Below are 18,597 nucleotides of genomic sequence, written 5' to 3' on the forward strand. Positions count from 1 at the left end.
CCGTGCCTCGCGCGCCCCCTGGCGGCGGTGCCGCCGGCCCCGCTGCGTGTGCCGGGAGTGCGGGCAGCCGTCAGGCGAAAGGCGCTAACGGGGCTGTGGATCCCCCCGCGCTTACTGGGATCCGCCAGGCCCGTGCCCGTGGCCATAAAATCACCTTGGGTCCCTCTGTTCGGTGATCCGGCCCCTGTTCCTCAAGCGGCGGGGTTAAAGCCGCTCGCGAGGCGCTCGCTGGTCCCAAATACAGACATTTCTGCATGGAAAAAAAAGACAGGAAAAAAAAAAAAAAAAGCCCCTGGCAGTAACTAAGCACTACATCATGTCCATAAAAATAATTTCTGCAACAGATTTATTTGAATATAAAATAAAATAGCACTAAAATAAGAAGTGTTTCAAATAATTAAATAGATTCCACTTAACGGTAGAAACGGATCCATTTACAGAGGGTGACATACTAAAGCAGATGTCTGTTTAATCCGGAGGTTTTAGCGAATAAAATGCTTCTCCGTGTCCCCACAGGAAGGCCAAAGCGCCAGCACAGCCCAAGCCCTGGGCACCGCCTGGGCCCTGCCGCTGTACCCACCCCGATGGCCGCGCATCCCACCTACCCGGGGGGTAAATGCTGGCCCTGCTCCCACAGGATGCAACACAGGGACTGCCTTCCCCCAGAGAGCTGCAAGGGAAATCCCAGTTGTGCCAAACCACCCAGGAATTTCCCCAAACTTGACCAAGCTGACAGTCAAGGACTGCTCCTCAGTTGTCACTTCATGGTGCCCTGAAATCACTGCGTTTCTGAAGCAGGCGAAAAGGCACGTGTGCCTCCCAGAGGCTGCCCTGCTGTTTGGAGGATCACAAATTAATTAATAATTAGCTGGAATCATGTCTCAAATTAGTGGTTCTTAATGAAAAAATGGCTCAGGAATTCCATGAATCCTGGACTCAAGAGTTATGTGCGTATATATACGTGTATTTCAAAAGTTCTGGAAAATATAAATGATAATGATTTGCTGCTGACACAGAAGGTGGTATTTATCTGAGGGGAGATTTTTCTGTTTTCTGTGAACTGGGTAATGAGCCAATTAAAAGGCATTAGCTTGGGGTGCCTCAATTTGTTGGACCAGGCTGTGTTTAGGCTGAGTGATGGCATCAAGGGATGCCGTGTTCATCAGGCATCTGTGAAGTTAGGCTGCTCTGATGCCAAGGGTTTTGCTAAGGTCCCCTTAGGGTCACAGTGACCCCGATTATGCCAGTACAGCAGTGGTGTCCATGCGGATGAATCAATGTCTGTTGAGTAGGACATGGCACCTTCAAATGTGTTTCGAGATATGTGACCATATGTCCCCATTATGAATGTGTAGATATAAAGGGTCTTAATTGAGGTACCATTCTTAGGAGTGTTTCCCAAGGGACTGTCAACATCTGTTAGTCATCTTGTTTTGTCAAAGCAAAAGGGCTGTCAGCATGAAAAAAGCAGCAAATTGCTAACAAGGTTTGGCTTTGGACGGGTTATAAAATTCTCTTGTAAAATGGTTATTAGTTTTACCAAGGTATCAGCTGGAATAAAGCTGCATCTTTCTGTAATAACACCAGTGTAGCTGCCTAAGACAAAAAAGGAAAAAGGTGCTTTGAAGCCCCTTCTAATATCACCTCAGTGCAACGAGACAGAAGACCATCAAGGAGAGTGTTTGGTCCTTTGGTCCTTTCCTAGAGACAAACCAGTGCTTGGGACACATCTGAAGAGCGTTCCTTTTTCTATCATTATCTGGGGGAGGAGGGAGAAACCGTAAGTCAGTTCATAGACTCTGGTGAAACTCCAAGAGCTGATACAGCCACGGTACCACCGCATCCCAAGGGAGGGTGGGGCCGTGAGGATTTAGCATTGTGTGAGAGCGACGGCTTTGAGAAACACCACCTTGAAAGTGAAGTGATGCATCAGGCAACCTACTGGTGACCTGGTACGGACAAAGGTGGGACAAGGCTGCTGAGACTGACAGAATGATAATGCTGCCCACTAACTTTCCAGAAGTTTTCCATAGTTGTCTGACATTTCCTCGGTAATCGTAGTCCCCTACTTTGATGAATTTGTTGCAGATCACATAGCAATGTTTTTTTCTAGCATATCCAAGCTTTTGAAAGCTCCTTCAAGGGAATAGGAATCCTGTCCTTCCTGGATACCCTGCCAAGTGTCAGAAGTTCCCAGTAACAGAACTGGGATATTAAGAGGGTAATTCTGCAGGAAAATCTCAGTGCTATTTGGAGAAGATGAGGGCCACACTGTACTATGAGAGGCCCAATCACCCTAACGAGGCCTTTGAAAGAGCTACATCCCCGGCCAGTTTATTGAGGGGTAGCAGACAGCCAGGCCCCTGACGTGTTAGTGACAGGCCCCCGCTGTCCTCGGCCACCCCGGGCTGAGCCTCCCGCCCGGCCCCGCCGGCCCCGGGCAGGCAGCGGGACGGACGGCTCCCTCCGGCGCCGAGAGCTCCCGCGGCCGCCGCTGCACGGGAGGGGAGGGGGTCACCGCTCCCAGGTCGGGAACACAACGGCGCGACGCGCCTTCGCCGGGGGGGGGGGCCGGCCCCGCCGCAGCCCCACCGCGCGCCGCTAGGTGGCGCTCTAAGTCCGGTGACGGCGGCGCTGCCCCGTTGGGGCGGGGCCGGGGCGGGGCCGGGGCGGGGGCGGGGCGGGGCGGGGCTCCGCAGTCCCGCAGAGCGCGACGTGCCCGAATCCCCGAGCCTTCGGCCACTACCGAGCTTCGCCTCCGGCAGAGCCGGCTCGGGAACGGAGGACCGGGCACGGGGAAGCGGCACCCACGGGAAAACCTTCCAGGTTTCCAGCTGCCCCGCCCGCTCGCCGGTCAGTTCCTACAGCCACCACCCAAACGACCGGGCTTCGTACGGTCCCCGTGAAACTCATTACCTGACCCTTTACCAGCCCCCTGCTCCCAGCCGCTGCAGCCCCAGCGGAGTGTTCCAGAGCAGCGGGGACAGAAGGCAGCCCGGGCCTCCCCAGTGGCGTTAAATGGGGACAGTGATTTCAGCTGGCACAGCCCCGGCTACTGCTCCACCCCGCGAACTCACACCAGTCGGACACCGCCAGTTGTCTGCACGCTTCCCCTTACGCCCCTGCACCGGAGAGCTGCCCACCAGGGTTGGCTCACCAGCGCAGAGTGGCCTCCAGACTCATTTCTCTCGCCTGCTCCCCTCACTTACGCAATTCTGGTCTCTTCCCAAGCTACGAGGCACGAAGGGAGCAGAAACTGGCTGCAGCTCCCTTGCTGGACTCTCTCTGGCATGGGAAACTGTCAGTGGGTGGGAGAGCTGGAATAGCCACTCCTACGGCTCCCATCCAAAGCCATAAATGCAAAGATAGGGAGATGACAGGGACCAAGAAGCGAGGTATGCGGAGGACGGTACAGTGTGGCTATCCCCACCTGGTACCCAGTCCACCAAGGCCAGCTGCCAGATGACACAGACCAGCCCAGGGGCTGTTCTTAGGTGCCAGTACTTGCAACCAACAAGTCCTAACTGATTGCCTGGCAGCCCCACTTTCCCTGTGGTGCTCAACACAAGATGAGGGCAGATGAAAATAAAGTGTTTGTACAGTCTAGGACACAGACCTTTCATACTTTTAGTGAAGAAAAATCTTTTAATTCTTCACTTAAGCCCACTCTCCTGCCACCCTCTCTAAGGCTTCCCTCAGTTTATGTTGCCCCTGGCAATACGCACCATGGAATTCCAGATACCTGGCCTACAGCATCACAACTTGTGAATAGATCTCCCCTTTTAGACATTTCCTAAATGTCTAAATGAATTACCTAGTCCTGTTACCAGGGACTTACGACACTTGGCAGGGTATCCGGGAAGGATAGGATTCATGTTCCCTTGCTGGATCTTTCTAAAGCTTGGACACTCTAGAAAAAAAACATTAATATGTGATCTGTAAGAAATTCATCAAAGTAGGAGACTACGGTTACCGAGGAAATGCCAGACAACTATGGAGAACTTCTGGAAAGTTAGTGGACAGTAAGTTCTCTGACTTTTTTTTTTTTAATACAAGGAAACAGGCTACTCATAAAATAGAAAGTCCTCTTACTGTCCCTGATCAGAAAGGCAGCCCACCTCTGGCCAGACAAATGGCTTCTGCGTGGACTGTCTCTGCAACACAGGACCGGAGGCTGGACCTTCTGCTTTGTCACTGTTCCCTTCCACGGGCGTTTGTGTGCATTCTGGCTCTCCCTCCTTTTCTTTCTTTTGCTGAGCCCTGGAGTGGGTGCTCTGACCTCCAATTTGCTCTGGAAAATTTCAGTCTGGTAGGGAAAGGTATTTCGCTCATGTTGTCCCACCGGCTGGAGGTAGCAGTGCCAATCTCCAGGTGTCGTCTCTGCAGCACTCGGTAGGGCAAAGAGCAACATGGAGATAAAGCGGGGATTGAGCAACCCAGCACTGCAAAGGCCAAGCATGCTAGGTCAGAGGTGAGCAGAAAAATCAGCAGAAGACCAACAAATACCGAGCATCACCATGTCACATGGGAACAAGGGGTGAGGGAGCCCTTAGGGAGGGGGAGGACTCTGGTCTGTAACAAAAGAACCAAAGGAGGCCAGGAGACACGGCCTGCAACCGCCTGGGGAGCTCCCTGCCACTGGGGACTGCAAGGCAGAGCATCACAGCTGCGGTTTCAGAAGAGAGGGAAGCGTGTGGGAATCGTTTTTTATGTTAAAATGAGGCAAAGTCTCGAGCCTGGTCTATGAGCTGGGGGGAGACGGAAGGAGAGCCAACCTCTCTCCGAGTTGAGACACTGTCCCTGTCTGACATTTCATAAGTGCTGGGTTTTTTTAACAGAAGGAGGGCAAGTGCAAAGCAATAGATTGAAACCTGGCCTCTGCCAGGTACAACTTATGAGCTGTTGTTGGCGTAAGGTGTGCGGCTGTATAAAGAGGGACCTGGGGCTAGGAAGAAGAAAAAACAGAGCACACAACATGCTCAGAAATAAATTTAAATTTTACTTCTCTATTTTGCAGCCTTTATTGCAACATTGCTCCACTTAAGTCAATCTTTCAGGCAAGGTCCCCTCCTACCCCCCAGAGACCTTCCCACACCACCTCTGTGCACTCTCCCAGCCTGCCCGCTTGCATGGATACTGCTCTGCTCTGGAACCCCCTGAATTCTCCTCTTCAGCTCACCTCCAACATACTACCTCCAACAAGTACTTGCATCTTGTTCGTTGATGCAACTTCTTTCCTCTTCGCCCCTCTTCTGCCCCTCTATGTTGTTCTAGACTGCAGGTCTGTGGGTGAGCAGCTGTGTTCACACAGGGCTTAGCGCGATGCAGCTCTGATCTTACTGATCTGCCAAGAGCTACTGCAGAGCAAGTAATACATGAGACAAGTCAGCAGCAAGACACATCAGAAATTACAGACAGCCTTTTTCTAGAGTATGATCTTCAGTCCACAGACCTTCTTACATACACTTTAGTGTTTGAGCTGTCACCATTAAACTAACAGCATCTCCCCAAAGCTGGTGTCCTTCAAGGGACATCTGCTGTAGACCTGGAGCACATGAACTGGAGAGCTTGCAAGAAATCCTGGAAAATAAGACAATTTCTAGGAAGAAAATGCCTCTGCAATGCTTTATTGTAGGTCTGAGCCTGGAGCTGGAAAGTTGTGGCTTCTACAGTACAAAAGGGAAACTGGAGAGAATTTAATGACAGAAATGAGCAGTGAGGATGAGATTCTTCCCTCCACCCTTTCACAGATCTGGTACCGTTCTCTTACCCTCCCAGTATCTATACTGTTTCACACATGAATGTAGAGGAATCTGGATTCTATTGCCTGGGATTTTTTTTTTCTGCTCAAAAATGTTGATGTTCATACTAAGTAATTTGTGAGTTATGCTATCTCCTTCCTCGGCTAACTAGTTCTGAAAAAAAAAGAAATAAAATCACTAGAAACCAGGTACTTTTCACAGAAGTGCTGCCTTTCTGCTGAAAATTGCTTTGTCGGGAGACGTGCTGCGGAAGGGCTGCTGCCCTCAGGTTTTTCAGAGTGAGACGAGTGCCCAGATCCCTTCACCAGGAATGTCTGCATCTCTTTTCCTATCTAAAGCATCTCTCTGAGGAGGTTTTCCAGGACGATTATTAGCAGCCTCTGCACATCTGTCCGGGCCAAGCCATAGCACTTGCAAGCACAGAGCTTGTGCCCAGACCTCTACCCAGTCCTCTGTGGTGCGAGCCTCGCTCTGCACCTGCTCCCATTTCAAAAACCCCATTTCTGGCCATGCATTTGTTATGACTAGTGCTGAAACAATTTAAAAGAGACCAGAGTTAGCTCAAAACCTGCTTGCCGAATGCAAGCCGGGTTTTGGATAAGTGGTTAGTCCCGCCAACAAGATTCCCATGAGAAGGTGAGAACGGACGTCGGCTCCTTAAGAGTGGATGTTGGGATTTGAGGTGAGCTGGAGGAAGTTTAAAGAGATCCAGGTAGAGCAGGGAGGTGAGGGGGGAGAAGGGAAGGAGGGGACAAGCTGGGCATCCAACCTCAATTACCACCCTGGCTGACGTGTGATCCCGGTGACTACAAGATTACTCAGCACTGGCCTGGAAAGGAGGTGTGGGCCACACCATCCCTGATATAATCTGTTTCACATGACAGTTGCACAGATGTTTTATTTTGTTAGGGAAGATTGGCCTGGGCAGAGTACAACTTTCTGCTGTAGAGCGGCAGAGAACAGGGCAGAAATTTGAAGAGGGAAAATTTAGATCTCCAAAAATATCTTGAAAAATTGCCCAGGAAATTTACCAACTGGTTTTAGCGTTCAATTGCAGCCAACGGCTATGGCAAGCTGGATACCTGTCAGGGTAATGCCAAGAAAGACCAACCGTGCATTTCAGCAAGCCACCACAGCAGGAGACCTGCTTGTGGGTCGCTGAGATGTTTTGGAGGTAGGAAGCACGTGAGACCGATTTTCAAGAGTTCAGTTGCAAGGGCCAGTTAGGGCAGCCGCTGGATGTAACTGCCAGATCAGAATGCAGGATAAAGACGCAGAATGAGGGAGTAAATAGCCAGAAGAACAAGCCCCGGCTCACTGCAACTTGCCAGTATTTGCACCCAATACAGATGTTTGTATTTATGAAGGTATGGGCTCCAACTACAGCCTCCAGACCCAGCTCTCTGGCCAGGCCCAGCTCCAATTTAATCTCTCGTGCATTCACCAAAGATTAACTTGGTAGATAAAGATGGAACTAGAAATATTTGAAGTCTGAAAACCTGTTAGGGTACTTTTGTTATGGAAAGAAAAAATCCTTTTAAAACATGAAAAGAAAAAGCAAACGAAAATAAGAAAGAAAAAGTCCAATGATCCACCAACTGATTCTTGAATTCTTCCTCTTTTCAAAGTTCTGAGGTTTGAACATTATGAACAGTTGACTGTTTGAATCGTATAATGCAATACCTGTTCCTCTGGCTTAACGTTACAATATTTCCCACACCGCAGGATTGCTTCACATTATTCTAAGAGGCAGTGTCATTTTCCCTGCAGTGCTAGGTCTTCTTTACTGAGGTGAAGGACACTCCTACTTCCTTTAATTATATGTTTTGTTTTAAATTAATGTCCTTTATTCTGGGGATGAATCACTAGCTTGTAGACAGGTAAATGTGGGAGTAAGAGAGTGAAAATATAAGTTTGATTCCCAAGGTGGGTGTCTTTAATTAAAATGGACATCAAGATTCAGTCTTCCTTCCCAAACTTACCCCACGATACTAAAAACATTTGGATTCCATGTTTCTATGCACGTATCTCACTTTCCTTCTGAATCACGCTACATATGGTCCCCTTTGGTTTCAGCGCACAGATTCCCTATCGCTTGTGTACCCTGACAGTTGCACCATATCATGTAAAGTAAACACACCAAGGCAAACTTTAAGGCCATCATCCCTGCATGAAGAGACAGGGAGGGAAGATCTGGGTTTGCTGGGCTCTCTGGCTGCTTGCAGCCGTGAGAAGGAAGCCCAGAGCAGCGCCGTGCCCTGCTCCAACTCCGCTCACCTCTCCACTCCCCGCTGTAGAGTGGCTCTGTGCACGTCCGTACGGACAGTTCTGCCTGCCAGTGGGATTTACTTAGTGAAACACTGGATGGAGAATAACGGGATCTGTCTTCTATTTGCAGCTTTTCCCCTGCTTTGGCAAAAGGACTTGGAAAAATCCTTCCTGCCTTGATTTCCCCAAGGGCAAAACGGTGCCCAGGCGGGATCTGCGCCCACCTCCATGCAGCATGCAGCACCGTCAGCCCCGAGCACCAAGCCCCACTCTCAGGTGCCAAAGACGGAGCCCACGCTGGCACGGAGCAGCCTCCGGGCACACGCGTGTCCCACGGTCCCTCCGGGGCTGAGCGGTGCCCGCCGCCGTCCCTCACCGCGGCCGGCCCCGATCCTCCCCGCACCTGTGGGGCCCTGCAGCCTTCCCTTCTCTCTCCCTCCCTCCCTCCCTCCCTCCCCAGCAAAGCCCCGGGTTTTATTGCGGGCGGCTCGGCGGGGCACCGCACCGGCACACCCGCCCCGGGTGCCTCCTCCGGGGCCGGGGCCAGCAGTTACCGAGCGTGCAGCGTGGCAGGCGGCCAGGCGGTGACGCGCCTGTTGCTATGGGATCCACCGCCCCTATAAATAACTGAGGAAAGGAACTTTCCTAAGTCAGAGACTTTAGGACACGGGACCCAGAACCAGATGGTCCGGAGGAGAGGCGCCAGCTCCCGCCGCAGCAGCCGGAGCGGTGAAGCCCCGCCGCGCCGCAGGACCTGATCCAGCAGCCCAGGTGGGCAGCGCAGCCGGGGGCCGTGCCCAGCGCCAGAGACTGAGGCAGGGTCTGGAGCCCCCCCACCCCGACGGCGGCAGCTCGATCCTCTGCCGGGGGGGCCCCCCCTGCGTCGTTTTCTCCTCCCCGCATCCCCCTTTGCTTTCATGCAACGCCTGGTGGCCTGGGACGCAGCATGCCTCCCCATCCAGCCGCCCGCCTTTAAATCCATGGAAGTGGCTAATTTCTATTACGAGGCGGACTGTCTGGCTGCTCTCAACAAGCTGCACCCGCGGGCGGCCGGGGGCCGCTCCATGACCGAGCTCACCGTAGGGGACCACGAGAGAGCCATCGACTTCAGCCCCTACCTGGACCCCTTAGCATCCCAGCAGCCGGCGCAGCCGCCTCCTCCCGCAGCAGCAGCAGGGGGCAACTTTGAGCCTCCCTGCAGCAGCGGCGGCGGCCAAGATTTCCTTTCCGATCTCTTCGCCGAGGACTATAAAGGCAGCGGCGGGAGCAAGAAGCCCGACTACACCTACATCAGCCTCGCCCGGCACAGCCACCCCTGCGCCAGCCAGAGCCACAAGCCGGGGGGCCTGCCGGGCTGCTTCCCGCCCCAGATCGTGGAAACCAAAGTGGAGCCGGTCTTCGAGACCCTGGACTCTTGCAAAGGGCCCCGTAAGGAAGAGGGGGGGGCCGGGCCGGGACCGGGGGGCATGTCCTCACCCTACGGCAGCACCGTGCGCTCCTACCTGGGTTACCAGTCGGTGCCGAGCGGCAGCAGCGGGAACCTGTCCACCTCGTCCTCCTCTAGCCCCCCCGGCACCCCCAACCCCTCCGAGTCCTCCAAGTCCGCCGCCGGCGGCGGGGGCTACTCCGCCGCCCCGGCGGGCAAGAACAAGCCCAAGAAGTGCGTGGACAAGCACAGCGACGAGTACAAGCTCCGCCGGGAGAGGAACAACATCGCGGTGCGCAAGAGCCGCGACAAAGCGAAAATGCGCAACCTGGAGACGCAGCACAAAGTCTTGGAACTCACGGCCGAGAACGAGCGGCTGCAGAAGAAGGTGGAGCAGCTCTCCCGGGAGCTGAGCACCCTCAGGAACTTGTTCAAACAGCTGCCCGAGCCCCTGCTCGCCTCCTCGCCTCGCTGCTGACCTCCGGCGGGGCGAGCGGAGCCGCCGGCTCCTCGCCCTGCTCTGCACCCCACCTCGGGCCGGGGCGAGGGGAGAGCCCAGGAGGGGTGGGGGTGGGGGGCGGGTTGGTTGGTTGGGTTGGTTTTGTTTTTAATTTTTTTTTTTTTTCGGTCTTTATTTACGTGTTGGCGGAAGGTCCCGCCGCGGCGCGGGGACCTCAGCGGGGGCCGGGGGCTGTCGGTGGCCGGCGCGGCGGGGCTCCGGCCCCGGGCGGGCTCTGCAGGCTGCTGGGCGCTGGGGTTATTTAAAAGAGCGAGAGGAGAGCAAGGGCAAAGTGATGCAATCCTTTAAGCATGGCTGGGAATGCTGTGTACATGATGCAATCTCGTGTAACTGTCAGTCATGAATTGAGTAATCTGTTAAAGATGTTCCTACAGTTTTTTTTATTATAAAGAATAATCTATTTCTATAAGAAAATACATATGTATATTTTGGGATCTATGCATTCTTGCTACATTTGAAGCATTAATGAACAATTTTAATAAACTTTATGACTAGGTTAAAAAAAGTAGCTTGTTTTATTTTGAAGGCATGCTTAAAGTTAGACTAAAAGCAGGGCTGAAATTCTAGCTGAATCTGGCTCAACGCTGTGATCAGGGATTAGGATTTTTGTTGGTCCTGTGGCTTTCTCTGTGACTCAGAGAAAGGGAAAAAATACCCCAAACCCAAAAAACAAAAACCCCAAGAGAGACCCAGCAAAGAGCAGAGCTGGAAGCTTTAGCCAGTTCTTGTTGCCTCATTTTATTTCCTCTAATCACTTGCTTTTGCTGCCGCTTGGGTGTTGTTTGGGGGGGAGGTGTTTGTGTTGGGTTTTTTTTTGCACTTCTTGCTGTTCTGAACGTGTACAGCGAGATGTGCTATCCAAACCATGACCAATCTTTGGCGAAGTAACACCAAGTCTGAAGTGGGAGAGAGGAAGAAAAAGTAAGAGAGAGGAAGCCTGAAACGAGGTTTTGGCTGGGGTGGTTTGTTTTTTTTTTTTTTTTTTCTTTACAGAGTTTCTATTCTCTAACTTATGATTCAGCATTTCTTATGTTTGTAGTTTACAGGAATAAACATGAGAAAGTAGCATTTCTGTTGGATATGCGTAATTTCGGTCTTGCTCAGGAAGCTTTCATGAAACCTGGCCAGGTGAGAGGAATATGAACAACTCACTTATCTTTCCTCTTGAGACATTTTTCTAAAAACTGTAGATAGAGTTTCTCTGATGAGAGGTGTTTGTTTCCGTATGCATGTGTGTTTGCTGGGGGCAAGCAACAGATAAGTGGGGGGGTGGCAGAGGAGGAGGAAGTTTGTAGCAGGCCATAGCTTTGGTTTAGAGAGAACTAAGGCTCTGCTTGCCAATGGAATAAGCCAGCCTTGCCAGGGCCCCCAGGTTGTGTTGTTGCCCCCGCTGTATGCTGCTCTATTGAGGTCTGTAAGAAGTTAACAGTCTTAAGCTGGTTACATGGAGGGAGTTGGGCAGATGATCGGGTCTTACTCAGCATTTTCCATTTTCCTATTAGGCCAAATTTAAGTGTTAAGTTTTTAGATCCAGATTCCCCATGCCCCAGAAAAGAAACTCCTTAATTGTCTTTGCTCTGTTGGACAGTTGAAAACAGAAGAGGTTTTCTGTATAAAGACAGTGGACTTGAACTTGCTGCTATACATTCCAATACAAACAGCAGTGGATTGCAGAAGAACAAATCTTCAGTTTGTTGCTTATTTCTAGTGTTTCTTAAAGAAAAAAAGCATGTTTTCTCCTGAATGAACCGTTCTGCTTTTTTTGACACTTGCGATCATAGCCTCCTGCGGGTGAATCTCCCAGAGCTCTTACTGAAATTTGTGACACACTCCCTGCTCCCCTAATCCCTCCATAGCTCCTGCTCGGAGCTCTGCAGTAGTAAGCAGTGGAGTGTTAGTCCTGATACAGATTTCCCTCATTTGCTTTTTAATTTGTACAGTGCAGTTAAGTTGTTTTTATGAGACCCTAAGAATAGATTTTCTTGGGTGAGCTAGCTCCTGCACCAGCATGACTCAAGTTCTTGCAGGCAAGATAGACGTTAGATCTTGTCTTGACTGTCCCTCGTGACGATGATTACTCCAGCCTCCTGTGGCTGTTTATTCTACTATTCTTCTAGTTACGAAATGTATCCACATAGTTAGATCCTATTTTCTTGTTGTGCTGTAGGCCATGTAATGTTACCCAAACTTAAAGCAGTGTTCCCAGTCAGAACTGAGTGCTGCTGAGGGTGGAATTGCTGGAGGACTGAAGATGTCCTCAGATACATTTCTTTCTTTCTTTCTTTCTTTCTTTCTTTCTTTCTTTCTTTCTTTCTTTCTTTCTTTCTTTCTTTCTTTCTTTCTTTCTTTCTTTCTTTCTTTCTTTCTTTCTTTCTTTCTTTCTTTCTTTCTCTCTTAATGACAAAGCTTCCAACAAAAGTTCAGTTTGTGGGGGCTGGAAGGCAGGGTAGATTGAAAGATAAGATGTACTAAAGGTATTTATATTTGTTTAAATAATAGTCCAGTTTTGGAGATAGAGCTCTATCAGGCATGAATGACCTAATCCCCATCCTTAAACTTTGCCTGCCACAGTTCAGAAGAGCCAAGGAGGTGTCACTGCAATTTAAAGAATGATGTTTAAATTACTCCTGTATTCCAATGTATTTCTTAATTAGGATTACAGAGTTCTCGTTCAGGAGGAAACTTGTGCAGCAACGAGTTTTTGTCAGAAAGATGCAGTTACAGACAGGAAAACTGACTACATAGATGCACCAATTTTACACTAGTCACAGAAGCAATCCGTGAAAGAGTCAGAAAGAGAATTCCCGAATCCTTCATTCTTAACCTTGTACTACCCACATAACTTACATTTTAGGAGCTCTGCAGTGCTATTAATGCATGGAGGCCATGAAATACCCTGCTTTATACACAACTATATGAAAAAGCCCCTGTAATTAAAACACTTCCTAGAAAAAAATAGTCTGAAAAAAATAGTTTGGAAATGAATCTGAGAAAACTCTAAGCACTAAAGTAGACAAAAGATTCTAAATACCTTTTCTAATCACAGGGGGAGAACTGGAAAATCCCCATCCAAACAATGGCTCAGCTCCAAATATTGATACTGTTTCCCATTACAAATAAGATTCTGTTGACTGAAAGCAGTACGTGGTACAGCTCGGTTGTCTTCTGACAGGGTCTCTTGAGCTTCTTTTCCTAAAGCAACTCAGTACAGCTTGTGGTAAGACTTTGCAGTCTATATGCAGGCAAACCACGCAGAGAAGTTAAGGCTCTCACTCTAGTAGTCTGTTTTGAATTTTATGCAAGTTTATAAACAGTATTTTGTTTGGGTTGGGTTTTTTTTTTTCCCTTTCAAATTATTTATTACACTGACCTATTCATAGAGGTCTTTCTCATTACTACTAAAATAACAGTTTCTTCCTATGTAGAAATAAGTAAGATCAAATCCCTAGCACTGGCATCCCCCTTCCAAAGTGTCTAGCACTGTTTTATCATTTGCTAGGTGTTTGAATTCAGTTCTGCTTACGTTCTGCCAAAGGAATCATATGTATAATTTTAAAACAAAATATTTTAAAATAGAATTATAATTTTGTTAGCAGTTCTTCTATCTATTAATAGAAATTGTTACTCTCTGCTTATCTGCCCAAAGCATGTATAGCCCCGTGCAGCTCTGACACTGTGTGGTGTTGCTTTCACACTTTTCCCACTGCCTTCCGTTACTGACTCTTGGAAGATGCAGGAAAATTTCCACTTGTTTCTATACTAATAGTTTCTCCTCTACCAAATAAAATCACCCAAATTGCACACATGCACCAAAGGGTTATTGGGCGGGAGACTTGATCATATTTGATAACAGTATGATCTTTTCCTCATTGAAATTCTGCAATAGCCTTCAGATATTGAAACTGCAACCTGAAAAAAGCTTTGTGTGCAATGTTTATCTTTACAATTTCGTTGCTAGAACAGCTGTCATTGATGTGGATGTGTATAAAAATATGAAGTTACTTTCATACTAGCTAGTTTTCAAGCAATGTTTCATTAGCTGCGACAAGAATAAAAGTCAATGCAACTCAGTATCTGCTTTAATAAAGAGAAAATAATGTATATGAGGCCAAATTACATATCTTCTTTTGTTATTTATAGTGATATAGCTCAAGATACAATAAGCATTGTCTTGCATTTTCCTGTCATTCATACTGACACAAAGGGAGTCTAAAGCACCACCAAACTGGAACGGCAGGGTTCTGCATTCAGTTTGTACTGGATAGAGATGATTATACGGTGGATAGGGGGTAATGGTGAATTTGGTTCTAACTCTTTGCTACCAACTGCTAATGCAAAAATATTTTTATTACTACTCTCCTGAGTGTTAACCTTTTTTGAGTTTAAATGCTTAACAGTCAGAATTTTAGGGCAAACCTTACACACTAATGTGAAGTGTGAAGAAAAATGTAAACTTATGCATGTATGTCAAAAGGGTCCTAATACATTAATCAGGAAATCCAAACAAAACTAGGAACATAGTTAACTACTCCCAAGGAAACAATTCAGTTCAAATTCTGAATATGTCTTTTAATCAATCAATAAAGTAAAAATAAAACCGTGTGGCCAAAACTGCACATGAAATATGCAAGGGAATTAGTTTTCTGTTGAGAGACACTCACTGAACAGATAAGTGAAATCATTAAAAGAATGAAGTTCTGTTTAACTGTTTGGTGGGACCCAAAACAGTCTTGAGAGTTTAATCTTTGCAACATAAAGCTAAACCTTGGTGGAAACTCTACACTTGGATAATATCCTAAGGTTTTCCGAGGTTCCTGAGTCTTTCACGTGAACTGAGGCTGTTTTGCGCCAGCCTGGGCAGAGAAGCAGCACAATCTATGGTGAGTACGTAAAGACCTAAAAAGATTAGATACAGCCTTGGGTTGACATCAGGATCATGTGAAATTTATGGTGCGGTGTTAGCCTGATGCAAAACTACGTGAAATTTCAAGAGAGTTTCTCTTTGAGATGATCCTGGAAGCCGCAGTGTGGCCACCTGGGGCACCATCCCTGGGGTTTGATGCCAGCACACCAGTCCTCAGAGCCACAGTCAGGCAGAGCTCTCAAGTTCGGCATAGCCATAATTCTGATTTCTCAGTTTGATCTATTGGAGACTCTATTGGAAACCAAAATGCCTTTCACCATCATTTCCCCACCTGCTAAATTGTTCTCATGTTTTCTTTGAATAAAAGGTTTTCCTCCCCTCCTAGAAATGTTGGTGGATAGATCTGCCTGGATGTGAAAAACAATAGGGCTGGAATTCAAAATGAGGATAAATGGGTTAATAGCTGCTGAAGCTAATTAATTTGCATTTACAATAGGGACACATTTAGTTCCAAACCTTTCGAGGAGTTGTCACAATTTCACAGAGGAGCACCAAATTTAACCCTCATTTATTTTGAATTTTTCATTAATTTATATATTTACTATTAAAATTATTCATATAATAAAAATAAATTCCATTAATATTTTCTAGCTAATTAAAAGCCAAGGAAGACTTTGATCTATACCCAGTTTTCTCCTTGTCTTGTCCTATCTGCTCTTGCCTCTGGGATTCCTGAATCACATATTTCATAGCTGTCAAGGCACTTTCTCAGAGTTCAGGGTATTTAAATCGGGGGTTTTAGTTAGGTTTCATAATTTCATACAATTTGCAGAATAAATCCTCTACGAACTCACAGTATAGAAATGTCAGTCAGCAGACCTGGTTGTGATGGGCTCGAACGCAGACACTTCTGTACATCATGCCATTCAGAGTAAAAAACTGAATTTTTGATAGAGGCTGCAAGATGCTATGGTCCCTATCCCCATACAAACAAAGTACAATGGCTTGTTTGTTTTCTATAAATGCCTTGGGTTTGCTAGTATATTGCAACAGCAGTTCATTAAGACCGTGGTAAGCAGCTCATTGATGTCTAGAAATTAAAGTAACAGTAATCACAGTCTCCTTCAAACAATGCAAAAATCCCTCTAACACCTCATCTGCTGTATTCCCCTCCTTCGTTAGGCCACCTGGGATCTGGGGCCACAAAACTGTTGTGATATATTTTCTATAAGCGAATGGAGGAGCTTTGGGTTTAGAAATGAATGTCATGGTGACACGATGGGAAAATATTTCTGTGCAACATGATGAAACAATTACTTGGCTGAAGTAATTCAGGAAGGGAATCACAAGAACCAGAGAAAGTGCCCGGAGCCGGTTTGAGAAGCAGAAGGAGAGCAGCAGTGGCTCCCTAGCAGAAACATTGTTTTGCTAATTTCCCAGCCTCTGCCATCCAGACAATAACTCAGGGGTGGATGTTTCTGACAGTGATTTGCCACACTTCTCTGAGCTTAGGTGTCTTATTTGAAACAGTGAAATAGAGATTCTGTCTCTATTGTTATTTGAAATACCAAAGGCCAGAAAATGAACCTAGAATGTAATTTATAAGATACTTCAGTGTGTCTAACACTTAAATGTGGAAGGAGCAGAATAAAACCTGTGGGATAACTTGGCACAAGGTGAGTAGAATTACAAAAAAAGGAGTAATTATCAAGGACTTAGGTTGCTTAAAGGAATGCAAGCTGGACTACAGCCACTTACACTTAACTTCAGCACACAAGCCAGCTTTTGTGCCAGATCTGTGAAGAAAGATAACTTCCGAGCAGCACTGCTTTCTTGCTGCTGAGTTATTGATGACCACTCATGGTGGCAGAAAATATTTTTGTGCTTGAAGTTAAGAACAGTGCTGATGGTTGGGTTGAGTCCGCAAATCTGAAGGAGCAGAAGAGAAGGCTGAAGGCTTTTATTTGTGACTTTAGCTATCGGGTGCCCAGTATCCTTAAACACTTTCAAAGCAAATTACATAGCTGCAGAGTTAATGAGTGCAGAACACTGACAGAAATTAAGGTGAAGGGATAAATACTGAGCTTTGAAACAAAAAAGACAGTTTCTGGTCCTCGCTCTTTCAGCAGTTTATCATATATCTCCAGATTATCAGTTAGCCCCTAAACGTAATACCAGCTGTATGCACATATGTGCATCTCTAGTTATAAGTGCAATTGTCATAGCTGCAGGTATATTTGCCTATTATATTTAGATCCTGATCTTACTTATGTGCTTCATTTTATACTCGTAGCTGTAGTGATTTCAGCGGAACTATTATTACTTGCATGAGTAATGATAAATGCATAGATCTGTATTTACATGGATCTATTTACATGCATCTGTATATACATGGATCTGAGATCACAGTGTGTCTGGGAAAACTTTTGTGACTTGCTCAGTTTTACAGCACGTGCCCTAGCAAATTTTGAGCACTTTCATTTCACGTGTTTTCAAATTCAAGAGATCTACCAATGCACACGGGCTGATTCATCTGTTTCTTCTTGTACAAAAAAGAGATGACAGTGGCTTCAGCATTTTTGCATTTCCCGGGTAAAAAAAAAAACCAACACAACGAAACATCTGACAAGTGGGATACTGCCTATGCTTCAACAGCTATCGTTGGGTCCAATTCAACAAAGTACCTGAGTGTATGTTCTACCTGAGCAGAAGCAAAACAATGCTGAACACAAGCTTTAAATTTTCGGATGTGCCAAGTGCTCTGCTGAAACACATCCTTCCAGAGCCTCAGCCGCAGCTGCCTGGCCTCTGGATTACTGCTGTGATGCAGCTGTGGCACCAGCAGAAATCCTGGGAAAGAAAACACTATAGAAAATCTGTATGTCCAGAAGGATGGTGAATGAGATGCACTCAAACAGGCCAAAAGGAATCCTGATTTCCTCCTACTGTACTGAAGGAGCCCGTCCAGTTTGTATGCTGGCCAGGTCTGGAAAGCCACTGTTTCAGCACATGGTGTTAGCACCTGGCTGCTGATCAAAGGATTCTTAAGCAATAACCCGCTCCACATCAGCAAGAGCTGCTGCCAAGAACCGTGGACTTCTATGGGCTGGAAGACAACTGATAAAGCAGATGCTGAGAAAAGCAATGATGCCTGCATTGGGCAATCTGAGTGCTACTAATGGCTACTGGAAAATGTTATTTTTATTTGAGTTCTATAATTGCATAAGCCTGATTCGCTAAAGGTTCACATTGACATGTCATTTGTACAGGGCTTGCCTTTTTTTCTCAAAACATTTTATTTAGATGAACAGATGCTCCCACTTTACAGGGGAAAACCACTACTCCTCAGTAGTTCTTCTTCTGTCAATAACAAATATGGTTCAATTGCACCTTTCTCCAGAATTAGCTCCTGTGGATTTTGGCTTGTGGAGGATGGGGCACTCAGGATAGGTGGGAATGATGCACTCACACCTCTTGTACTACAGTCCTGTGCCCGCTGGCAGGGGATACAGTTCTTGAGCGAGGCTGACACATTGGAAAGGGTTTGGCAAAAAGGACAAGGCAGCAGATCTCCATGTGGTGAAGAGGCCTGAAAAGAAGGAAGTGATACCAAACAGTACATGGTTCTGGGAAGGCTATTGCAAGCAGTGGCAATGATGGGAACCATTTCCAACAGACAGGCTAGGGGCAATGAACTATTTTCCCACTGACCTCATAGTAACATGAAGTGAAAATTCTACTGTAGTGTTTTCTGCCA

General features: G+C 47.3%; 1 protein-coding gene across 1 annotated transcript; it reads left to right on the forward strand.

The window, feature by feature from the left end:
* Positions 1-8,673: 8,673 nt before the first annotated feature.
* On the forward strand, positions 8,674-10,481 carry CEBPB (CCAAT enhancer binding protein beta). Its single transcript, XM_082491052.1, has one exon. It carries the CDS (start codon positions 8,948-8,950, stop codon positions 9,932-9,934), a length of 987 nt encoding a protein of 328 aa, XP_082347178.1. The 5' UTR covers positions 8,674-8,947; the 3' UTR covers positions 9,935-10,481.
* Positions 10,482-18,597: the final 8,116 nt, after the last annotated feature.

Source organism: Vanellus vanellus (genome assembly GCF_965231255.1).
Source record: "Vanellus vanellus genome assembly, chromosome: 15".
Taxonomy (NCBI): domain Eukaryota; kingdom Metazoa; phylum Chordata; class Aves; order Charadriiformes; family Charadriidae; genus Vanellus; species Vanellus vanellus.

Coding starts and splice junctions, on each gene's coding strand:
- CEBPB (XM_082491052.1), top strand. CDS start 8,948: ATGCAACGCCTGGTGGCCTGGGACGCAGCATGCCTCCCCATCCAGCCG.